Raw genomic sequence first — 25,051 nt, 5'->3', positions numbered from 1 at the left:
AAATTTTACCACATCACTGCTTCAGATTAGAAAATACAACGGGTTTGTCATATTTGGAACTCCTAGTAGTATTTGTTGGGGAAAGTCATGTGCACATTTATGATTACCTTCTTTCTGCTGAGGCACCTGGGCACAACCACCGAGCTGGTGGCAGCTGCAGAGCTTGGTATTCCAAGGCCACTAGGCAAAGTACCTGCAGGTCTCTACCTTCATCTTCCTCCACAAAAAAAAAAAAAAAAAAAAAAAAAAAAAAAAAAAAAAAAAAATCAGCTGTGCTATTTCAGAGTGTGTACAGCATACAACTCAACTCACAGTGGGAGTGAGGGGTAAAAGGAAATCACAGCCAGAGTACTGCCCCCCTCTTCTGCCCCACCCCCACCCCACCCCCCGCCCCGTTTGCCTAATTGTTCTGGAAATACTAGTAGGTGTTTCTCCAGGGCTAGCCAGTAAGGCGTGCATGGTGTCAGCTTTGCAGCATAAATTTTCCTGGGCAAAAATAAATTGGCAACTTGACACTTGAAAGCCAGGAAACACAATGAATGACCTGTAAAGTATATATTTGTAGCATCGAGTGGTATAAAAAGTACTCATTGAATTATTGTCATTTTTGCCAGTCCTGAAAATGAATGGAAATAATATAATAAATCATCCAAGAATTATATCATTTTGATTTTGACAATATCACAAAAACACAAGCAGCTCACTAATTGCTTTTGCTGGTAGCATAGAATTATAGTTTTAAAATACAGTGTGGTCTTTGTGCTTGGAGGCTTTCATTACATAAACTCTGTTGGAATGAAGGAAGGAGTTTTTATTTCTGTAAAGAAATCAAGAGCTGTGTAAGGCGATGATGAATATTTAATTCACTTTGGTACAGCAGAGCTTTCACAAACTTAATAGATTAGAATATAAAAGTGTGCTGTACTTATAGTCCAGTTATTGCAGTTTCTGTTCATTTCTTATATTGTTGAATGGTAGAACTGATATTCTTGTGCACTGAATAAATTGTGAAGAACTAGTCGGCTGAATATAGTAAGAGGGAACAGAAAGCTGAAAGGCAATGTTAATCACAGACAAGCAGGTAGAAGTATAACTTTACATCTGGGAGGGTCCAGTGAACAAGATCTATCCAGGCAAGAAGGCAGAGCAGGCTGGTTTGCAAGTATTTTCTTGAGGAATTTTATTTTAGATGCTATTTAAGAAAATCAGCAGAGCAAAGAAACTTGAAGGAGTTAGCATCACACAGCACAGACTGGTGAGTATGCCTCAGAAAAATCTATTAGGAATAAAGTACTAGTCTGTATACTTTAGGGCATAATGCCTTTTCATTTCTTAAAACATGTTTCAATGTATAGTTTTGGCTGATATTTAATTTTAAAATTCACTAGTGGAAAGTGATGTTTTGAGAGAAATTGATACAAGTTTTTTAGGGTTTTTAGACAAAGTCATTAGTTTATGAAACTTCAAGTTTAATGGATAGCATGATTACATTTATCAGTACTTCATCTGTACCTCTTTAATGTGTGTCGCTGCAAATTGAAAGAAGGGAGTGAATTTATTACAATCTTAAAGATAGTTGAAGCCAGGGAAAAAAAAGTATTAATTTAACAGATAAATAACTTATAATATTCTTGTTTGATTTTCACCTGCCTCTTGGTATTAATTCATGTTTTGCATGAATTTGAAATTACAATTTAAGACAAGTAATATTGTAAAGATAAAACATCTTATTCTGTACAGTATTTCTTCTTAAAGTTGGCAAGAAAAGTTACTTACTAAGATTTAACCAGAATTCATAGGATACCCAGCATCTGTAAAATATTAGTTAGATATGTCCTCCTGCACATGACCATACCATGTGCTGTTTTGTATTCTCAGTGTTCTTTAGGCAAAGAATGTGCAGTTTTGTATTTATGAGACTGGAGGCTCCAGCAGTAGCTCCAGTCCTTTCTGGGGTCCAAGGTGCTACACTGTTCCCTAAGCAACAAAAAAATAATTTAGAATATCCATTAAAGTTAAGGCCACTTTATGAAATATTGTTCCTAGAAGTTTTTAACTTGTCCTGCTTGTAGAGAATGGATCAATATATTTCTTACAGAAAGTAGGGTGGGTCTGTGACTATTTGATAAAAGAAATCTAATACCTATGACAGCCAGAAATAGCTTGAGATCATTGGTAGCAGTTGTCTTCCAAGGTACATACACAAAATCAGATTCCCCCATAACAATAACATTTTTGATCATATTTGTGCCTATAATAACATCATGGAGATCTCTACACTGTCCAGCTCCTAACCTTGGAGAGACTTCTATCACATGTGATTTTTACATATGCATCCATACACCACCTAATGTTTAATCCTTCCCCACTTTTTAAACTTATTATCACATCCTTAAAGAGGCTATACTATCACTTTAGCCTGTTTAGCTATGTCTGGCTGAATTGTTTCAGCCCTAGGTGCCATATTTCTGGCATAATACACCAGCCCCTCACATTTTGTTGCCCAGGCTTCTGACATTCATGACTTAGCAATTCATTGCATCACCAGGAACAACACCTAGTTGATTCAGCTGATTATTCTTAAAAATAAATTTCCAGTTTTGCTTACTTTTCTTTCTAGAATTCATATCTGATCTTTTTCTTTCTGCTCTGCTTTTCATTTATCTTCTTTTACTAATGGACTTCTATTGACTTCATCATATCATTGGATTACCTCTACAAGAATGCATACTATATTGTGAAACTTGCACACTGCAATGTCTTATCTGTTTTACTGCACTCCCTTCGCAATAAAGACACAGATATTGTTATTACTTCCTTTGTATTTTACTTGGTCTGTAAAAATTTTCAGCACTGCAAACTAAAGAATTTTCTGTCCATTTCTACCAAAAACATTATTAACCTCTAAAGTGCATCCTTTCCTCCTCCTGCTCCCCCTGTCTCTCCTTATTCACACTGGATTGCTGTAAATTGCCATACAAGGTCAACATCTTGTTTGTCTTGTTTATAAAACAATTCCTTTACCGCTCAGATGAGTTTGTCTGCTTTCTTCCAAGCGCTATAAAGATAGATGTCCCTTAACAGTAATAATCAAGCTCTTTAATAGTTTTTTCAATAAACAATTTGTAAATGTGTATATTATATACCTCAGATAAATATCATATGACAGACAATCTAGCAGTAATTATTCCCACTGATAATCAGGAAGCACATTTCTGCACAGGCAAACCCAGACAACCTGTACCTGTAAGCATTTCTTCAGCTTTGCTTCTGGTCTTTTTATTCTCAAGCCAGTGTCTAATTGCAGACAAACTTTAGGATGTCAGAACTTTCTGATAAACATTTTCACACTATATTTGACCTTCTCAAGCAACAAAAGAAATCAGATTGTCAGTTTGAATGTATCTTTTTTTATCTGAATTTCTTCTTTACAAAGGTTTTTTTCTGTCTTTTTTTTAACATCTTATTTCTCAGAATATGATAAATTTCTAAATGTTGTTTGCAATCTCATTCCACTACACATAGTCCCTATTAGTAACTGTTTTTCTTTATATGAGTTCTCTGAAATTTATTACATTCTGTGTATTTGTTAACTGACCATTTGAGTCTAGTTTTCATACTGATTAATAGTTTATCATTACTTCCTGAGCATGCCTGCCTACATGTGTTATCTGTTTTCATTTTTTCCTTAGACTGAACTTAATTTGGCTAGGTCATTCTTTTGCTTGGTATCCTGACTAGATAGCATCAGTACTTCTGCCCTGTCCCATGACTGTGGCTGCTAGTGACACCAAAAAAAAAAAAAAAAAAAAAATCATATGAATACTACTGTATATTACTCATGGAGTCTTATATTCAAAAGCTTTATTATATCTCTCAACCAGGAAACTGGTTTTCTGTAAAGATCCTGTTTATTTTCTGTGTTATGTTTTAATGACCAACAAGTCATCCTTCATTGCACATAATTCCTCCCTAGCTCTGATGCATGCCTTGGTGTTTGGCAATGTGACTGCTATAATTCAGAGGATGTACTCCAGATGGTCCCTTTATCACACAAGAACCAAGGATCTGAAGGACTTTATACGGGTCCATCACCTGCCACAACAGTTGAAGCAAAGGATGCTTGAATATTTTCAAACCACGTGGTCTGTCAATAACGGAATTGATTCCAATGAGGTAAGCGAATGAGGGAGGTTGCATGTTTGGTGGCTTTGACTATGGACTTTGAGTCAGGGAGGGGGAGTAACTTCCCATTTGTGATGCTGTGTTTTGTGTGAAGTTACATATAAAGAATAACATGCCTAAAAATAAAGCTGGCTTAAAGAGGGTATGCTATTGAACAATCTGGTTTAGAACATCATATCATACATTAAATTTCAAAATCCTCCGTAGTTCCTAAATGCTGAAGAGGTCTTCATCAGAAACCTTTTGGATGATGCCAGCAGAAACACCCCAGTGAGCAGTTTGCCTTTCACTAAACAAAAGATCTGCTGGGTTTATTAGGTGGGTTTTTAAAGGAGGGACTTCTTTACTGCCCTTTATTCTCTCCTCCATTTTCTTTTATTCTTTGCAACACTGTAAACAAGTGGTTTGGCCTGATTTTTTTATGTTTTTCATTTCCTTAGATTTTTAAATATTGCAGGTTCTAACACATGAGTGAAATCAAAAGACAGATTTCTGGTCGTGTCTTTGCTTGCCTGTTTTAAATTACTTATCTAGGTTATGTATTACTATACTCCGGGAGAAATAATGGCTTCTCTGTTCTGGAGTGTTATTTGAATGAACCATTCCCTTCAGAGTTCTTGTTACACATGTCATTATAAAACTCAGTGGCCTCTAAAGGTAATGTGGAAATAAGCAGAAGGATTTGGGTTTGAGAACATTATTTTCCCGATAAATTATTTTTGCAGTGTGCACAGCACAAAGAATGGGATTTTCAACAGCATCCTAGCAACAGAAAGAGCCTAGTAAGATTTACAAAGGTACAAAAAATACTTAAATGTCAGAGCTTTCTTAGATTTGGTTAAGGATCACCTTCAGCTGAACCTTTAGTCACACTGCAAGTGAGCAACTGCTGCACTACAACAGCAGGCTCTGGAGAGACTGCCATCAGTATTTCATTATTTGCCTCCCATCCGCAAACTGCTTAGTCTAAGCCCACTCCATCGAGTATTGGCTGATTGCATTACTCAGATGCCAGATCCCTTCAATTTACAGACAAAACCGTGCTTGTGGGCTTGAAGCTTGCATGGTTCAGAGCTCTGCCCATAGGCAGGCAGTATACTTTGCCTCAATGGGGTAATACCTGGAAACCACTTAAACATATTTTTAAAAAAGATACACCTGAATTTTTTGTGGTGCCTTGACAAAAGGAAAGATGATTTGAGCAGTTATATGTCATTCTCAGAAGTCTGTCTGAGCAGAAAGATGCTTCTCTCAATTTTGCCATGCTGCAGCAGATCTTGTGTAAAACATATATATACAGATACCATTAAGTGTTGGCCATGCTAATTGGAAATTAAGACCAAGGAGAAATAGGAAGACCTTATAGTCTTTTAGTTTCCATAGATTCCTCTGCTGAACGTGCACCTTGTTTCCATGTCTTCACTCATTTAAAAAAAAAAAAAAAAAAAAAGAAAACACGCACACACCCCCGAACAAACTCTGAGAAAAAACTTAGGGTTTTTTGAGTTATTCCTTTTCCAGTAGTTTTACCGCTGTATGCAGTGGTATATACCTGAACACCCTACTGTGTTCTAACAGCTGAGAAGAACTTGGATAAGTTTAAATTGTGCATACTGTTGACTTTTTTTCTTGTCTTTGTATAAAGGCACATTTTTGCTCATGTTTTTCTGGAATTTATCAGTGTTTATCAGCGTAAAGATTTATTGAGACAGCACGTGTCTTATCAAGGGGATAAGAAAATCAAAGGGAAATATTTGCATCAATATGACATGGGCAGCACTACTGAATCAGCCCACTTCTGCAAAAGAGGAAGCAAATTATTTTAAACTTTTCTCTTTTTTGGACAGCTTTTAAAAGACTTCCCGGACGAGCTGCGTTCAGATATCACCATGCACTTGAACAAGGAGATTTTGCAGCTCTCCCTTTTCGAGTGTGCCAGCCGTGGTTGCCTCAGGTCTCTGTCTCTGCATATCAAAACCTCCTTCTGTGCTCCTGGGGAATACCTCCTCCGGCAGGGAGATGCCCTGCAAGCAATCTACTTTGTGTGCTCAGGTTCCATGGAAGTCCTGAAGGACAGCACAGTCCTGGCAATTCTTGGTATGCTCATAATCAATCAGCTTCAAACAAAAAGAATGGTCCTCAAATGTAGTAAGACCTTCACTACTAACTGATGGCTTAGTGTGTCCTGGTAGTCTGATGAGAAATAATTTATTTTATTTTAATCTGTTATTCATGTTCTATGGAAATCCCTAATTATTATTTTAAAAAAAAAAACAACAAAACTTCCTTATGTTTTGCCCTAAGGAGCTTTCAATTGCTAGTGTTAGCTGTTCATTCTTGTATTCTGCTTTTTTCTGTACTGCGTGTAAATATATATATCTGTACATACACACACAGTTATACTACATCCTGGTTTTCTTACTCTCTCCTTTGCATTTCAGGAGATACTTGCTAGCTTTTGATATAAATTTCTGCTTTCAACTAAATTTGATGACAGTAATGACACCTCAAAGGACATTGGTTATCACTTCCTAAATCTTTAACAACAGTTAGTGGCCAGGCAGTGTTCCCACTAATGCTCTCGAATGAAAGAAAGTAATCTGAGTCCAAGTCTTATTCTTTGACATAGGCATATGAACACCCCTTGCAGGACAGCCATGTGGTGAAAAAAAAACCCACTGTTGTCTCTGGTCCCCAAACAGTTACTTCTTCAAGCTAACCGATAATGCCAGCAGTCATCTGACTATATTGTAACAGAGAAAGGCCAGAAGTTTTGTACTAATAAATTTCATTTAGTTGTTTGCCAGATGACTTCTTTGACTTGCCAAGGGTTAAGCAACTCTATCTGTAAATTTCAGTGAGTGGCCTCAGTCTAATGCCTACTGAAGAGGTTCAATGTCTGAGTTAATGTTTATAAAGTGTTCTGTAAAGAATTATTTTATTATTGTTTTAATACCTCCTTAGATTTAAATGTATTCTTTTTAATAGCTTTTAATCTTCTGATAAAGCAGAGTTAAAAAGAACATTTCCTTTTTTGCTTTCTTTCCGGTTTTGTGGGATTGCACTAGACTGTTGATAATGCAAGCTTCTGGTCTTCTGTAATTGAATTTCCTTTATTTACTAGCATGCATTTGATTGGTCTTTTTTTTAGAATATAAATGTGATACATGTCCTATTTGTTTCATAACTCTCTAATTCCATTAGATGGACACTCCACATCACTCCATCACTCATTTTAATTAGGAAGTTTTAGAATGCCTTGGATTTTATTGGATCACATAAATCAAAGCTATGAAATATGGCTTAGAAAAAACATAAACTTCATAAGCTTAAATATAGCAAGAGGTCAAGAGCTGGAGATTATTTCATTCATGATTCCATTTTCAGGCACTTCTGAAAATGTTAATGAAAGCATCATTGTGTAATGGTGACTATAAAAACAATAAGAAAGGGATCAGTGGATTTCTGAGAGAAGTTAATGAAAGCGTAATGCAAAAACATAAAAATAATTCTTCGCTACAGTGAATGGGAGCTTCATCATTCAAACCTAATTAACACCAGCAAAAGGTGAATGCATCAAACGTGTTACTGATGTGATGTAAATCTAAGCAAGTTTTTCCCTGACAATGCTGGGTTACTTACAGTTCCCAGACCATTTTATAACTCTGTCATGATCCTAATTTTAGTGAATTAGGGGTTTTTTTACTGAACCATTCTCACTAACAAGCAATAAATCACAAATACAATTAAATGTTCTTATTAAATACAGCTGTTTGGTTCCTCTTGAGACTATTTTTTGTATCTTTATTAAATATTATTAGGATATTTTTAATATAAAAATATGTTTTAATATAACAGTTATGTACTGTTTGAGCATACATCTTGGTTTTTTTTAAAAAAATATTAGCCATAACTTATTGAAAATATATCCATAATAATTAGAAATTTATAACTTTGACTGCACATCCCAGATAGATATATTAACAAACAGGCGTGTCTGCTGAAACATTCAATAATTAAATTATTAATAAATATTAAATAAGTTTGTTCTCCAATGAAAAAGGAAGAGCAAGCTACTAAGAATAACTTACATGGTTCTGTTTATGTTACAAATGTTGATATTGAAGGTACAGTCATTTCACTGCTGCAGTAATTGTACATGAAACTTCCACTTACTACCTACAGCCTTTGCTACATGATTTTTATTGGGAAAAAAAAAGTTTCTTATTTCTAATTTTAGAAAAGGTTTCTAATTAAGATGTTTAAACCAGTTTTGGTATACTTGAAATATTTTTTACCATGTCCATACTTATGCAGTCAGCAATAGATTATCCTTGCCAACCCTCTGCTTAATATAATCAAAGAAATCCAAAGAATTGTTTATATTTACAGTAAAACATAAAAGTGATATTTTGCTTAGCTTACTGTATATTTTACTATGTAAGCATTACATCATGTGAAGAGCAATGACAAATATTATTGTCATCTATCAGATTTACCTTTCCCAGATTGACCTAAGCTAGTACAAGTTCTCATTTGTACTAACTGTAATTTTTAAGACACCCCAAAGTAACATTAATATATGTATATTCTTAGCATAAAAGAAAATCCCTCCCTAGGCTGGGTTTATAAGCTCTTTTGAGAAAGTTGTTAAAGCTCCATGTTAATAGAAAAAATTACAAGTTGTATTTTAAAGTATAAAATTATCTTACTTAAACAGCCTCAGGGATGGTTGGCTGCCTAGTTTAATTTACCCTTAGAGTCACCATTTCCTGTGTGATATCGAGTTGGAATCACACACTGGGTGGATTTTCAGACTTCGCAGTCTTCACTTATTATTTATTAATTTCAGAATAATGTAAAATTGGAAGGGACCTCTGGAAGCCACCCAACCTAAATCTACTTAAAGCAGGGCCAGTTTAGCTCAGCTTCCGCAGGCCCACGTCCAGGGAAGTTTTTAACATCTCTAAGGATGGTGATTCCACAGCCTCTCGGGGCAGCCTGTCTCATTGTTTAACCAGCCTCCTGGTGACTTCCATTTCCAATTTCTAATCACAGATATTTTTTTTTTGTTACAGACTGTGCCCAGTACATCTTGTAGCACTTTGCACCCTGAAGAGGAGTGTAGTTCTGTTTTCTTTACACTTTTTTGTTAGGCTATTGAAGTCAGCAATAATATCCTTCCTTTGCCTTCTCCTCTTGAGGCAGAACAATATCCAGTTTTTTTCAGCCTTTGTTTGTACATTATGTGCTCCAGTCCCTGATCATCTTAGTAACCTCTTCTGGAGTTGCTCTAGTACATCACTATTTTGTCTTGTTCTGGGAAGCCCAAAACTGGACACAGCACTCCAGCTGTGGTATGATAGAGGGAAAGAGTGACTTCCTGGGACTTGCTGGCTGTACTCTTGCTAATGCTGTGCAGGAGGTTCTTGGACTTCTTTGCTGCAGGGGCACACTGTTGTCTCACGTTCAACGTGTTCACAAGGACCCCCAGGTTCTTTCCCAAAAAGCTGCTTTCCAGCTTGTTCATCCCCAGCCCATACTGTTGCAAGGAGGTTTTCCATAACAGGTGCAGGACTTGGCATTTGGTTTTGTTGAACTTCATGGGGTTCCTCACAACCTTTTTATCATTTAGCAAGGCTCCCCTGAGCAGCAGCTTCAGCATATCAACCACTCCCACCATTTTCATATTGCCTATAAACTTGCTAAGAATGCACTCTATCCCACTGTCTGGGTCTAACAAAGACCATCTGCATTAACTTTTGGGGCAGATATCTTGTTCAATGACTGCTCTTTGGATTTTATACCTCAGATCAGATGATAATGGAAGCTTTTCGTTACAAAATTTTTGTGCTCTTCAATATATGGTCAGTTGTGGGTTTTAACACTTCCAGTATTCTAAGGCAGTGTTGCCCATAAATGAAAATATGATGTCTTAAGAATTAATTCTTTTTTATTGACAGAAATGCCATTGAGCTATGCATCCATTAATAACCTATACAACTAAGATACATCATGAAATGTAGCTATGAAGCCATAGCTAACATATATTGAAAATTTTTTTCAACTCAAATTCTAAATAAAAGGGTCATATGAATGGATGATCTACACTTAATCGTGTCATTAAAATGCTGTTTTAACACCTGTCTTTTCAAAAAAACCAGCAAACTTAAAGTTCATTTCTTGAAAAACAAAATTGCACCTGCTATTAATTACTGGTATAAATCTTAATTTGATACATATTTACTTGATTGCTCCCTTAAATCAGGTCGTTACCTGTTTGGAAATTAATCTTTGTACCTCCAATTAATTTCATATAAGATCGCACCTGCAAAAAAGGACTTTTTTTTTTTTTTTTTAAAAAAAAGAGCTTTTGGTCAAAGGTGCTTTAGAATGTTATTAATTAAACAATGTAGTGGTAACAATGGGATTTAAAATGTAACAATTATGTTAAATAGATGTATGATTTAAAAAAGTAGTAAAGAGTTCATGCTTTGAAAATTATTTTTGTGTTTTCTTTTAGGTAAAGGAGATTTAATCGGCGCAAACCTATCCATTAGGGATCAAGTTATTAAAACAAATGCAGACGTTAAAGCTCTAACATACTGTGACCTCCAATGCATTATCCTCAAAGGTCTCTTTGAAGTGCTCGACCTTTACCCAGAGTATGCTCACAAGTTTGTTGAAGACATACAGCATGACCTCACATACAACCTAAGAGAAGGCCATGAAAGTGATGTAAGTATCTTTAAAGGTCTTTGCAGTTATTGTTACCTTTAAGATGTTTCACATAGTTAAGTTAGTTCTCATAATTTTGCCACAGTAAAGAAATAATACTCAGATAACGTTACAAGGATCACTCATTCTATTTGTTTGATAATTCACTCATTACCTATATGGATTGTTTATCAATTGATGAAATTATTATCAGTATGTTTGCTGCTGCTCGTTTTCCCATAGAAAACATCATCTGAGGTAACATTCTTCTTTAATATTTTGTCAAATTTTGCTTATGTTTAAAAATAATTCAGTTATGTAAAGCATGTGTCCAAACAAAAGTATTTAGCTATACTTTTTCTAGAATCTCGTGTGCCAGCCTACTGAACATTCATTTCATAGATCATTGATTACCAATTTGTAGTTAAGAATGTCATCACACACATTCAAAATGAGAAACAGTTTTTTCTCATCACACTGCAAGTAATTTTTTTTTATTTAAATCAGCAATATAATGTGAAAAAAAAAAACCAACCACAAGAAATTCCAGATAAAGCAGTGCTGAAAGACTTCAGTATAGACTTAAAGTACTTTTACTGATACTGTATAGCAAACATATATGCAAATTTTAATAGTGAATTTTCGGTCTCTTTTTCTGACTAACCATATGAGTGTATGAAGATAGTGATAGCCAAACTTTCAGGTTGGTATTTAACAGTTCAGGCATTTGTCTTTGTGTTGTGCTTCTCCTTACACATGGAGAGAAGTAACACTGAGAGCACGTGATTGGGGACAAGGATACCATCAAGATGGGGGATGAGTGTAACGCCAAGGAAGCATAAAGAGCAAAAAAAGGTTGTTTGGGCAGACGCCACAGAGCTGCAGAGCTTAAAATCTCCATGCTCTGTGTGGCTGTTACCGTCCATGTAGCGTAGGCAGGCACTCACTGTTACAAAGAGTGGCCTGTTGCTTGGCTCTTTTGTGAAGAAAAGCGTCAATGGATGCCCTGCATGCATGTCACTCCAGCACCATGTCTTCCTTGCTCTTGCCGACTCATACGTGTCTCTGTGCAGAAACTCATGGTGAGTTCTGTCCTGCTGTAGTCACCCATTGAGAGTGCTGCTGGCCTGAGGGACCTCTAGGTTGATGAAACTGCTCTAACGCATGCAAGAACAGTGAGCCAAAGTCCTTTTTCAGCTAAAACACCCAATGAATGTGATACATAGGCTGATATTTCTACATAAGCTTTTCAATAGGTGCATTTTGGTACCAGCGTTTCCACAGCAATGCTCTGTAAATAATCGCAGTAGAAAGATGTAAATATATAAATGCAAACTTGTAGAGAGGAAAATAATCAGGGCATTTGATTTGTTTGTCTCTCGAAATATCCCTAAACTTCCTGCTGCTGAAGACAGCAGCTGAGAGAGTACACATCTCTTTTGATTTATATAACCAACACATTTTCCTTGGGGAGGAATGCTTAATCTGAAAAGGAGTATAACTGCATGAAAAGATAGAGGTTGAAGCTGATTGCATTGTCCTCACCAGTTTTGTTATGGACCTTGATGAACCCCCACAATGTACTGCTACATGCTTTTCTGAATAATGACAAATCTGGGGATCACCATCTCAGCTGCATACATATTCAGGTTTTGTAAAATCAGGGACAGCTCTTCCCAATTAGAGTTGGCTGAATGATATACAGACTCTCTGCTGTCCGCAGAGCCTACACCAGCCTTAAAGGTGCATGCACAGACAGGAAAAGAACCTCTTTAGGCTCACTGTGGAGGGTGAGTTTTAAAGGAATGCAGTACATATCCAAGAATTCTGCTTTAAAGAGGAAAATATTTGCAGCATTTGTGAATACACACTGTATTTTCATGGCATAGTCCATTATCTTAAAGGAAAAAATAAAGAGCCTGACACTGAATAGCATCCAGTGTTACGGGTAAATATGGAGAACCCAAGACAGATTATTGTAGTGTCACTTTCTCCTACATCCTTAGGTTAACTAAATCCTCCACTAGTATTTCTCTTGTAGCAGAACTAATGTAGGTCATGTGCATCTCATTTTTTAACCAATGATGTTACTTATCAATAAGGGTAAAGAACAGGAATAAGGTGGCCAAAAATTCTATCAGCACAAAAAGATCGCTCAGCAAATGAGGAAAGATACCTATGTCAGAAGCAAGTATGCCTGGTCAACCACTTGCTCTGCTTCACCTGGAAAATACCATATCTTCATGACTATAATTTGCAGACAGAAATAGTCTGAAAGTTATCTGATATTTACTTTCACAGAATGGTGTAAGGTTTTCAAAAGCACAATTTGTGAGTATGAAAATATGATATTTTTTTTTTTAATATAGCATTATTTCTTGGGAATGTTTCTACAGTAGAGATTGGCAGCTGTGACACCGTATCTTGATTTTTCTGTCCCTTAGACAGGGAGATTTTACATTTGTGTCTGTGCCTGCTTCAGCCTTATGGGAATTTGGGGTTTGGAGAGCTTTTCCATAGTTAAACAGTAGATTGATTAATTTGAATAAGTCAGTTTATCATTATCTTTTTCCTTGGATGTTTTAAATGACTGTAGATTTGTGACTGAATGTGAATTCATTGTTTCTGAAAATGTATCAGTGTCAGTATTTAGGGTCAGGCAAACTGCAGGGTGAAATACCATGAATTTCCCCGCTGTGACTTGCCAAGTGCCTTTCAGAACTGACTTAAAAGTATTATTGTATTTTCAGTCACAGTTCACCAAAACTGTGTTAGGTTGTAGATTTCCTAACACCTTAAGCCAGCACTGAAAAGGTGAGGCTGCAGAAAGACGCAGTGCTGGTCATCCGTCTTCCCCTTCCTTGTGCTGTTTGAACAGTTCATTATATATAAAATTTAATAAGAGATTTGAACTTATTTAAAAGTGGGCCAAAAAGGGCCAGGAGTCATCAGGATTTTCCTGATCCTGGAGTGTCGAAGTTGGATATTTAGCCCTAGATCATGTAATTACCCTACCCACACAGAAATCTCTAGGAAAACTTTACAATTTTGTTTTCTTGGTTCATTTGCAAATCTGAGAGCATATATGAAGATATGTTCCATCTTCATCAAAATCCAAGTAAGGTGTAATGGTAGAAAAGGCTCCAGGACTTCCATAGCCATGTCACTTTTCCGTAAAACAAGGAGGAGCTGTGACCACATTTGCCAGTAACAAGTAGAGCCTGTAGCTATCTGGTTACAGAAAGATTAGCAGTTTCATTCAAGCAATCTTGGGAGAAAAGCTCTGGAGATTTTAAGCACAGGAACTGGCAATCATGTAACTATTCCAGCCACTAATGAGTAACAGAGAAACAGAAAGACACAAAAACAGGGAGGTAAAGTTTCAATGGCCTTTCATGATAGCGCCGAAACTAGCAATCATTAAGTGATTTACAACTATAACCATTAATGTGTGTGCAAACACACTGGCAGTGCTATTATGCCAACTTCCTACATATTCCCATCACAGCAAGATACAAATTAGGAAAAAAGTCTTTCTGTTGGTTGTATATATTCTGTCCCTGGATTGCTTTGCTGTATTCTGCTCAAGAAACTCATAACTGTTTTTGTAAATGTACTGAATTATTTGAGGACAGTTAGAAAAAGCTAATTTTTTTGGTAGCTGGAGTCGAGACATTAAAACAATTCAGCCATCAAGTGTTTCAACCAATTTTTCTCGGTCTCTGACAATGATGTCATAGTCATTAAATAGTTTGTTGATTTTGACACCTGCCCCACCCTACCTATATAATTTTGCACTATATATCACAGTTTGCACATAGAGCAGGCAGTAACAGAGTCAGATATCTGATTTGATAAAGCTAAGAACTCATAAGGATGTTCTTACAGCATATAATGTAATTACGTGAAAGAAGCTGGAAATTATTTTTCTGTCCACCAGCCCTGGAAAACACGTGCTATTTTATCTCCTACTGCTTTCTAAATATATGTTCATAATGCTGAATTATCCTATGAGAAACTCAGAATAGGTAAATGTTTGCACAATATCTTTGTGGGCTTGGTAAAAGTTTATAGTTTCTGATTATTTCTTGTGTCTACAGTGTAGACAGCATTATTAATTAAAAACAAAAAAAAACTAACAAAAAAAAAAAACCAACACAAAAAAACCAAAAAGACTAGTTGCAGCCAGACTGATACAAAGAACAAGAGGCCTCCTTGACACCTGTGCCACACCATAAGCTGTAATGAAGTCCCAAAGGAAGATAAAACCCATGCAGGCAACAATCTGATTCACTAGACCTCTAATGATATGTGTAATTTTCGAAAAGATATTAATGAAGATTCAAAAATCTAGACAAGACTTGTAATTAAAAGTATCTATTTTCCTTCTGTAGCCTTAAAAGTAGGATTCTGCCTCTTACAAGTCTTCTCCCTCCCCACAAAGGAGGAAAAGCTACTCTCTTTAAAATGAAAATACAGTCCATCCACAGTGTAAATGAAACATAATGACAAAGACTGCATAAGAAAAAAAGGTAGATTCTTCCTCCAATTGGGAATATTGAGTCTTACTGCATCTTAGCTAGGCTCCCTGACAACAAAATAAATAAATAGACAAATAAATTTTAAAAGGCAACCAAGAAGCAATAAAAACAAGGAATTTTTTTCCCCACAGAAAGGCATTGTCTGATAAAACAAGACTTAATTCTTGTCCTTTGGAGAGGGTGGTGTTTAGAATTCATTAAATTTTAATGGTTGAGTTGTGGGACTTTTTAATATGATAAAGCTCAGCTTGTTATTATCAATACCAAACAAATTACAAGGGATGCTCCTCATTTTCTACTGGGAAACTTGACAACAGGCCAAAACAATTGTTCTTAAAAGGTGAAAACAGCTCTAATCTCTGGAGCATACAACAGAAGAAACAGTTTGGGAAGAAAAATGTCTACAAATTCTAATCTAAAATATGCTGGGTTTTCTGGTTCATTCCAGCTGAGCATTTAACAAGTATTTTAAGCATATACATGTAAATCCACCTTATTTCTTTTTAATTGATTTATTTCTAAACTTTTTATCTTAGTGCCAACTGGTGGTATTGCTCCTGTAGGCAGAAAAAGGGATACCAAAAAATATTTTGACTGCAAGCACAAAATGCAGCTGAAAGTCTGCCTAACCACCGTGTTTCAGTGTGTCTGTTTTTCAACTAGTGGATTATGTATTTGACATACGTTCATTCTTGCCTCTTTAGCTATGTTTTTTTCTAGACATTCTAATATAATCTGCTGAATTGATGAATGCTGTTTTCCGATAGAGTAGTAACTCAGAAGGAATTCTATCTGTTACATATTTGATTCTCTATTATGAATCAGCAATGAAAATAGCATGACATTTCTGATTTTTTTAATGCACCTTTTTTGTCTGCATAATTGCAATTCTATAGACATTAAAGAAAAAATAAGCGTGATGTTTTTGAAAACAGTTGTTTTTAATTTTGGCAAGTGTTGTAAGAAAACCTGATAGGAACTTCAGTCACATAATTATTTATTGATGTGTTTAACTTTCAGAGCCACAAAAATTATATTTCTTGGGTATTACCAATGTGTTTATAATCAAACCCATGCATTGAAACAATTAATTTCCCAACTAACTCTTACTACATTGCTACACTTAGTCATAATGCCTCCACTCCAGTCTGATCATAGCTCAAACTGTACACTGCAGGACAATGACAGGTTGTAAAATACTTTTCATAATAAGTAATTTCCACAGAAGTTTTTCCAAATAATTCCAACCATCTTTTTAATAGAGAAGAGGATTTTGCCACATTACCCAGCAGCTGTTTAGAAAGAAATGGCTTACCTTAGAAAAGTTAAAAAGCCCTACTTTGATATTTAGGGTAGGGTTGGATAACTTGGAGGAAAACTTGTCATTTTTAAACAAACCTACATGCAATTAAGCACCCACCTCTGTTATTAGCTTGTCTGGCAAAAGATCATATACTGTTACTGCAGGTGTAACTCACTGGTGTTTATTGTCTGTGGCACAGCAGGTATAAACTCTGCAAAACAAGAGACCAATCAATGGCAAATTTTTGTTTCTATACAAGAATTATTGCAATAGGTGGAACATAGAAGTGAACAAATCACCTAGAGCCACAGAAGACTGATACTTTATCTGCATGATTATTCTTTAAAAAAAAAAAAAAAAAAAAAAAGAGAGAGGAAAAAAAACACCCCGCCCTTAGATTCCTGTTTATTATCTTTCTCTTTAGTCCAGGTGCGCTTGGTAGCAACACAGAACAAATTCCAGTTGTTCTGTTAGAGACCCCCAGTGACTGATGGCTGTGCATTCGGTGCCTTCTGCCTGTCAGGCACCGTATTTCCTTTTTTTCAAACTTCTTATCTTCTCAGTAATTATAGCGTAGGAATGAAGGTGCTCCTCATACTATCAAAACCTAAAATAATTTTAAAACTGTGAATATATAATTAAATTAACTTCAAGGCATGTGTTCACTGGAGTAGGTCTCTTACCTGCCTCTGTGCAGAGACTACTCTCGGGTCAGTGCTGCTGTGAAATATTGCTCAGTGCTTTCACATTTTTACAGGATACTTGGATTTTTCACTCATGCTTCTGGGAGCATCTGGAATATTATTTTTTTTCCTTCTTCCCCCTCTCTCTCCCCACTCTTCCATCTTCCTGAAATAAATTACCCTATCGCCAACCAAGGCAGCACTCATACAGTGTCACTAACAGCTCAACTTCTGTATTTCTGTGGAACAAGTAACAGGTTTGTGCAGCTGTAGAAGCACACGACCACTGGTAAGAAAACAGAGCAGCTTCTTCAGCTGTTTTGCATTTAGTTTCTGATTTATAATGAATGACAAGCAGTTTGGGAACAAGCTTTGTCATCTAGCTCTCTGCAAGCTATTGCACAGGTCTCCTGGCTGTATTCATGACAGGCAGAATGTTGTGGTCGATCTTTGGCTAAGCTGGATGCTACTTTCAGACAGTCGATTCTGCTGCAATATCCTCGTGCCTGTGCGGTGTTACAGTTGGTCCTTCCTCCATTCCCTCAACCTGGCAATTACCTGCTTCACTCCGTATGGGAGCAGGGCTGACCGGGAGCTATGGTGCGAGCCAGGTTTCACTCCTTTTTGTTGTCTGCTAACTCGTAAAGCTTCTTTACTTGCAATCATTGGTGAGCATGATGTGTAGTGCCTCTGAGCCATCAGTTCACCCAGAACCCTTCAAGACAATCATTGCACTATCATGTTTCTAATATATCCTTCAATATGGTATGCTGCTAAGAAATAATGCAATAAGGAGATATATAATTCAAAAAGGACAGACTGGCATGCCACCTTTTCTCTTGCAGGCTCGGCGGTCTTTTCACTTTCTTCTGTAGTATCTTTACCTGAAGAATATTTTTTGCTCGTATGCTCCTGTTTCACTTCTGTAGCCTTCAGTCATTCTAATATTTTTGAAAATAACAACCCAGAGACACCCATACTGTATGGTTTTGTCTCTCTAATAGTTTATTCTTCTGATTTGTGGTCTTTTTCCAGTTAGAACATTCATCCCACTGCAACTTATTAATGCAATTATGTAATCTTTTCTTTTTTCTTTCTTTTTTTTTTTTTTTTTTCATTAATTCTTCTGGGTTTACAAGTCTTTTTCATTTTACACCTAAAACAGACAACTGGCTGTAAGGATGATTCCCGTAAGATATAGAAGAGGCCAAAGGGGATGAGAAGAAAATAACCCATTTAGTTTTGTCTGGTAATATATCACATGTATGTGACCCATCCCAAAATTCCTGCCCCTGTGGTCACTCTTTTACTTTGGTGAATGGGTTAAGAGACAGGAATTATGATTATTAATTATACATTATTCATAAAAAGACTATTCAATGCACGTATGTACTTAGGATTTTCTGAACTGGACCTTAGCACTTTCTTGACAAATACAAAAGATTTTCATTATAAATAGGATTAAAATTTTTAAATAAGTGACAAAATTTTACTTCTAGTTTTAGCTTTTGAGTCCTTTTGAACACTCTCCATTCTCAATCATTTCACTTCCTGGGATTATTACATTCTGCATCAGATTATAAAGCTTAACCAGAGGGTTACATGATGAAAAAAAAAAAAAAAAAACAAAAAAAAAAAACAACAAACAACAGGCTAGCAAAGCAGTTTATTGATGTTTTTAGACTGTGGTATGAGAAGGGTATAAAACTCTGTGTCAAACAGAATTTTAGCTGGGAGCTTTCAGAGAGTATTGCCTTGGAATCTAACCATATTTCTATTTTAATTACACAGGGATACTAGATGATAACTTTTTTCCAATATGCTTCACTGTGCCTTAGGAGACATGATAATGTAATTTTTACAATATTAATGTTATATCTTACTCTCTACATTGGAAAAAATGGAAAATAAAATTAATCTTAATATATTTTAACTTTAAAATTACATAAATTTAGAGGATGGATTTTTTTTTTCATAATTGCTTTTATTTTGCATTGATATAACAATGACCACGTAGTGGCCTTAAATTTAGAAGTATCCTTACAATAATGTATCCTTTTATTACTCTGTGCAAAGTAATACTAATTTATAAAGGAAATGATAATACTTACCATAATTTCTTCTATAAAAGCATTAGTTCTGAAAGCACAGGCTAGCTTGAGATGTAATGAACATGTCCAGCTGGCTTATCTGGTAAAGTCCCTGTAACACTTGCAGAGTCATTATAACCTCAGGATACATACTGAAATGTGTGAAAATAAATATGGTGTAGTCTTTGAGCAAACAGTCTGTAATCAGTGCAACCTGTGTATCAAGTAAGTATTCTACATGGCTACAACCATGTGTTCTCATTTTTATTGTGCTGGTAACATTTTTAGTGCAGTGTTTTAATACTTAATTCAGTGTTTTAATACCATAGAACAGCAGAATAGCTGAGGTTGGAAGGGACCTCTGAAGATCATCTAGATCCACCCCCTGCTCAAAGATATGAAAGCATATAAAAATGAAAAATAGAAATTATTTATGTAAAAATGCAGTCTAAGATTTTACTGATGTAAAAACATAATATATATCAGCATATTTTTCTTTTTTAATCATCTATACCTTCACTCAGTAAAACCAGAGCTATGGAATCTACCTACATAAGTGTAACTAGAGTTCTGCTGAAAATGCAGTTCCTGCTTTGGTAAATAATAATACAATTATAATAACAAATATATGCATATAAGTGTGAGGGACAAGCTCCATTGATAATCACACAAAGTTCATTCCTTCAGCAAAACTGATAGTGGATTTCTTCAATAGTGGGTTTGGGTTTATATCATGGTACTTTAAAAAATGAAACAATTTTATTCACTTATTGATGGTCTATGTTGTCTTAGTTTCTAACCTATGCAGAATTTCTTAACTAACAAAGCTTCCAAGAGCTCCAAAAAGCTATGCACTCAGCTTTTCTGTATTAGGTGTATATAGAAAACACAAATTGCATCTCAGGGGAAGGAAATTATGATGGCTTTCTTACTTAACAAGGTTATATACTTAGACTTCTGCTGACAGATTCACATGCCAGGACACAGCTTCTTGCCCCGAGGTCAAATCATGCAAATCCCCTTCACAGTTACTGTAGTTTGCTGTCTTCCCCAAAGTTTTAACTCTGAATATGTCTAGGGGCCAGATGAGTGCTCAATTTGCACTTTTTTTTTTTCCCCTTCGGGGAGAATTGGCTAGAGGTTAATCTGCTGATTAAGTTGCCACCCAAAAAAAGAAAAATATTATCTAGAGGAAATGTTTGTGTAAGAAAATACCAAACCAACAGATTTTAAGATAGGAAACAGATTATGCCTGTACCTGCTGCCTTCTCTGTAAGGTTTACCCTGGAAGCCAGACAAAGCTGGAGTTTCTTAAAAATGCTCCACAGATATGTTGCTGTCCTCAGTAAGTCACTCCTCATTAACACTCATCCCACTGATTTGGCCTCTGAGTGCTAGTTAAAGCAGGTGAGCTTCATTGGGGATGCTTGGAAATAGGCAATTGGCAGGTAACAAAATTAATTGGGAAAGTATTTTCAAGTTCCACTTCATTGTCTTCCTCTTTTTCTTTTCAAGAGCTCCTCTGAAGTTAGATACACCTATTTACATAAAAAGATAAAGTTAACAATACAAACTTAAAAGCAACCCCTCCACAGTATCTACAACCTCCAGCTGAGGAGTCTAATTGGATATCAATCCACAGGGCCAGTCCTGCAAATATTTGTGAGTCTGTGTGAAACCCTGGAGTTGCATGAAGTTAAGCATGTAAGTTTTATTGCTTTGAAAGTTGTTAGCATTCATTGTAATTTCTATTAATATTATGTTAAGCTTTACATGACTGCAATCAAACTGTAAGAATATTAGTTTTCTCCACTGTATCTTTTGTCTGCAGTAATCTGCAAGCTTTTCTAAAAATGCAGCCTGCCAGAGCAATGTAGTTGGTGCCGAGTCTATTGTCTACTTTAACAATTTCTCCTTTTGCCTGCTTTTGACATTATAGACAGTCTCTTCCTTAATTTTTTCTGAATTCTTATTGGCACAAGTTTGCTATGAAAGATGTATGTTTGGAGCCGTCTGAAACCCTATTTTCTTCTCCTGTTTTGGGAGAGGTAGAGGGAGGTAAGAATGTAGATGTAAAGATGACAAATTATACCAACCACATTTACCAGTTTTTAGATTTTTGATTTGGAGCAAGTGACAAAGAGGTTAGTTTTTGTTTCTGTGACACCTTTTTAACATGAAACACATGTATTTCTGTATTGTTAATGAAATAATCAAGGTATAATTAAAAAATTTTGCTAATGAATGCAGTGAAATTAATATCCAGCTTTTAAAGAAATATATAAACCCTAAACTTTTAATACTAAATATAAAAGTTCATGAGAATTTTGAATCCAAGAAAGTATTCATTCCAGCCAGTTATTGAACACTTGTCCTAACTTCACAGGCTTTAATAATTTATTCAGAAGATAGGAATAATGCAGGATAATGGCTCAACAGAAGATTGCAGAGCTCATGGCAATTCAGTTATTGGTCATCTAGGGTGAAATATTGGTGGCAGATCTGCTGTGCAGCTTTTGCTGCTCATTCAATATACTCTGCGTATGGTCAGAGAATGCTGAACTTAAAAAGCATCTGCAAAACATGTTTTCTTTATCTTCCATTAAGCAAGGAAAAGGAATAAACCTAAGCAAACATAGGAACAAGCCAATGAACTATAGAAAGTTTTTAAAAAAAAGGGGGGAGGGGAGGGGAGGGGGAAGCGGGGAGAGGGTGGTAAATTGCTCAGTCAATGTAGATATAAAACATTCATATCTACCCTGAGAAGCTCTTTGTGAGTGATTGAGTCTTCTGTGGTTTAAAGGATTTGTGATATTTCATTGAAAATTTTCCTGATTATGGAAAACTGAGGTCTGAGCACATGCAAGGCATTAAGCTTTTCAGCAGTACAGTAATCCCTTGTTACATAGTTGTATTTTTCCATTACCATATAGTAAATTTGCAAAGAATAGAACATATGGCATGCATTCCTAGGTTTTTTTTCCCACTCTGTCAATGCTCCTAAATGGGTTTTTCCTATTTCCAAATGCTGACTGAGAACATTAATATTCTAGTTTGATTTCAAATCCTTTCCTGAAAGGATTTAACTTGATAGCCTTTTGACTCCTCAGATACAAAGAATTATTCGTATATTTTAGGACCCGAGATTTACAAGCAAATCAGTGAAATTATGTTTCTATTTTTGTTCCTACTTCTCATGAAGGCAACAGGAATCTGGCCAGTAAAAGCTGATAACATTCTTTTGAGCCCAAAAATGTAAATTTACTTACCTGGACATTTAAAATATTAAACCTGAATTTAGCTGCATTGCTATATTTCTTTTTTTAGGATTTTGTCATTGGAATTCATCTTGAATTATTGTACAGCAAATTATCTTATTTGGCCACAACTCCTGGTAGAGATTCTTCTATCTCTTCACCCTAGAAAAAATCTTCAGATCACTGGCTTTTGACAGCAAACCACCAGTGTTTTCAGATGGGGAAATGTTCTTTTTGTGCTTGTAATAAGCAATGATAAAGATTACTGAATTTTTAAGTTCCATATAGTAACATACTAAAGAACTACAAGATTGTAATTTGAGATTACGTACGTGGAAGAATTTGATATGAGTCTGCTTTTGGTACATGATCTATTATTGTCTCTTCTTCTGAAATTAAATTTAATAGCTGGTTTCACAAGACATAAAGAGATACCAGGGCTGAAATAAGAAATTGAATTAGGCTCCTCGACATTATTTCACATAATTCATGCTAACATCCATTTTTTCTGTTTTTTTCCTAATGCATAGCAGGGGAAACACCTGTGTTTTTCTTTCAGCAGCTCTTATCCTTTAAGGGTTTTATTTTTAAAAAAGACTAGCATGTGAGCTATTTTGCATCCTCTTTCTTTTTGCATAAGAAAAAAGCATTTTCTAGAAGGCTACACCAGTGTGTTGCCCTAAATAAAAGTTTTTAGCCGATCAGAAACTAGGTACTCTGGTACTACATTTTTACAGAGGTAAAGTTATGTGTGTGATAAGGTCTTTACATTTACTGCCCTTTGACTGGCTTTGTTCATGTATTTTGTTCATATTTTCTTTTTCCTTTGAGAATGGTACTTTTGCAGAAAGCAAAAGGGAGGTGCTGGAGGAGGTTTAAAAGCAAAACACTTGAGAATGCTCTCTGGTCACAGATTAGTTTCTTTCACCAACTTTCAGCTACCAAGCCATAAAGCCCAGGCCCTTGTATTGTGTGTGCAAGATACAGTGTTCAAAGTTAAAAGCAATAAATAAAGCTGCAGTGTATTAGTACAGAAACTATTGCAACACTTTATTGTGGGTTCTGTGCTATGGAAAAGATAATTTATAGGTCCAGAGTTCATCTAAAAATATCAGTTTATCCAGACTGAAATTGTCCCCAGTGGGTTAAAGGGGCTAGTTTGGGGAAATGGAAAAAGAAAGTATGATGAGTACTTTCTCCCATCACATGCTCCATGTTCATACCCAACCTTCTTTTCTGATATCCTTTCTCCGAGGACAATCCTTCCCCTCCTTGCAAAAAGCAACCTGCTTTCAAAAATCCCTTTACCTTTCTCTTGGTAAGGTCATAAGGCCACAGAGTGTTGCCACTAACCCTGTTTCCTCTGCAGCCAGGTTCTCCCTGCTGCAGTGGCCGGCAAGGGTGACACTGTGAGCAGGAGTATCAATGGGCAGCAGATTGGTCCTGCAGCCAGGGGACGGTGCTACGGGTCAGGGTCACCGAGCTGAAAGACTCCACTAGGGCTGTGGGAAATGCCACAGGACATCTAGGAGACACCTACATAATGATTTCTTTGTTTCTGTTTTCAAGATATATAATCAGGATTAACACATGCTCAGGAGGAAAACAAATTTAGGAAAAATGTTCGCCCACATTACAAATTACAAGTAACTTCTAAAGCCTTCAGCAGGCAAATTCATATTTTCTAAGATCTTTGTGAAGATGCTAATCTTTGGGATTGGCTTGGAGCTTTTAAGGCTGCTATTTAACATTCATATTGCACCTGTGCTTAGAAGCCAAGCAAACTGATACCCCAAAATTAATCTTCTTAAACATACGTGCAAAGTGGTCCATTAGTACTTCCTAGATATGACTTTAATATTTTAGTACATCTCCAATTTCCTGTTCTCGTGAGTCTTGAAGGAGGTGGTATTTCTTCAATTGGCATAGATGACAGTGCAAGATGGGAGATTTCAGTATCTGAGATCTCATCCTCTGCTAGTATTATCTAGTACTTTAACTCAGGAAGAAAACAGCTGTTATTTTATTTAAATAGCTTAATTATTGCAGTTGTTCTGTTTGGCAGTTATTAAAGTTATTGCTAAACTTATTGATACACCTGCTACTGGCTTGGCTATTGTGCAGTAGGATTTCTGCTTACACAGACTTAATTATCATATATTTGTATATTATACCGCTACTAGTACCCTCACTTTTATCAGCAACTACAAAAAAGTTTTCAGGTTAACCCAAAAGATTTATGAAGAAGAAAGAAAAAAAAAAAAAAAAAAAGCAA

At 35.9% G+C, this 25,051-nt stretch overlaps 1 protein-coding gene across 2 annotated transcripts in view; it reads left to right on the top strand.

The window, feature by feature from the left end:
• The window catches only part of KCNH8 (potassium voltage-gated channel subfamily H member 8), a 200,870-nt gene that overhangs the window by 151,826 nt on the left and 23,993 nt on the right, over window positions 1-25,051 (top strand). For both annotated transcript variants that reach the window (XM_080384929.1, XM_080384928.1), the window contains 3 exons: window positions 3,977-4,176; window positions 6,033-6,282; window positions 10,709-10,923. In XM_080384929.1, the coding sequence (XP_080241055.1) occupies window positions 3,977-4,176; window positions 6,033-6,282; window positions 10,709-10,923 (665 nt within the window). The remainder of the gene's footprint in view (window positions 1-3,976; window positions 4,177-6,032; window positions 6,283-10,708; window positions 10,924-25,051) is intronic.

The sequence above is a fragment of the Falco punctatus genome, assembly GCF_963210335.1.
Source record: "Falco punctatus genome assembly, chromosome: 4".
Taxonomy (NCBI): domain Eukaryota; kingdom Metazoa; phylum Chordata; class Aves; order Falconiformes; family Falconidae; genus Falco; species Falco punctatus.
This window is presented reverse-complemented; position numbering and strand designations above follow the sequence as displayed.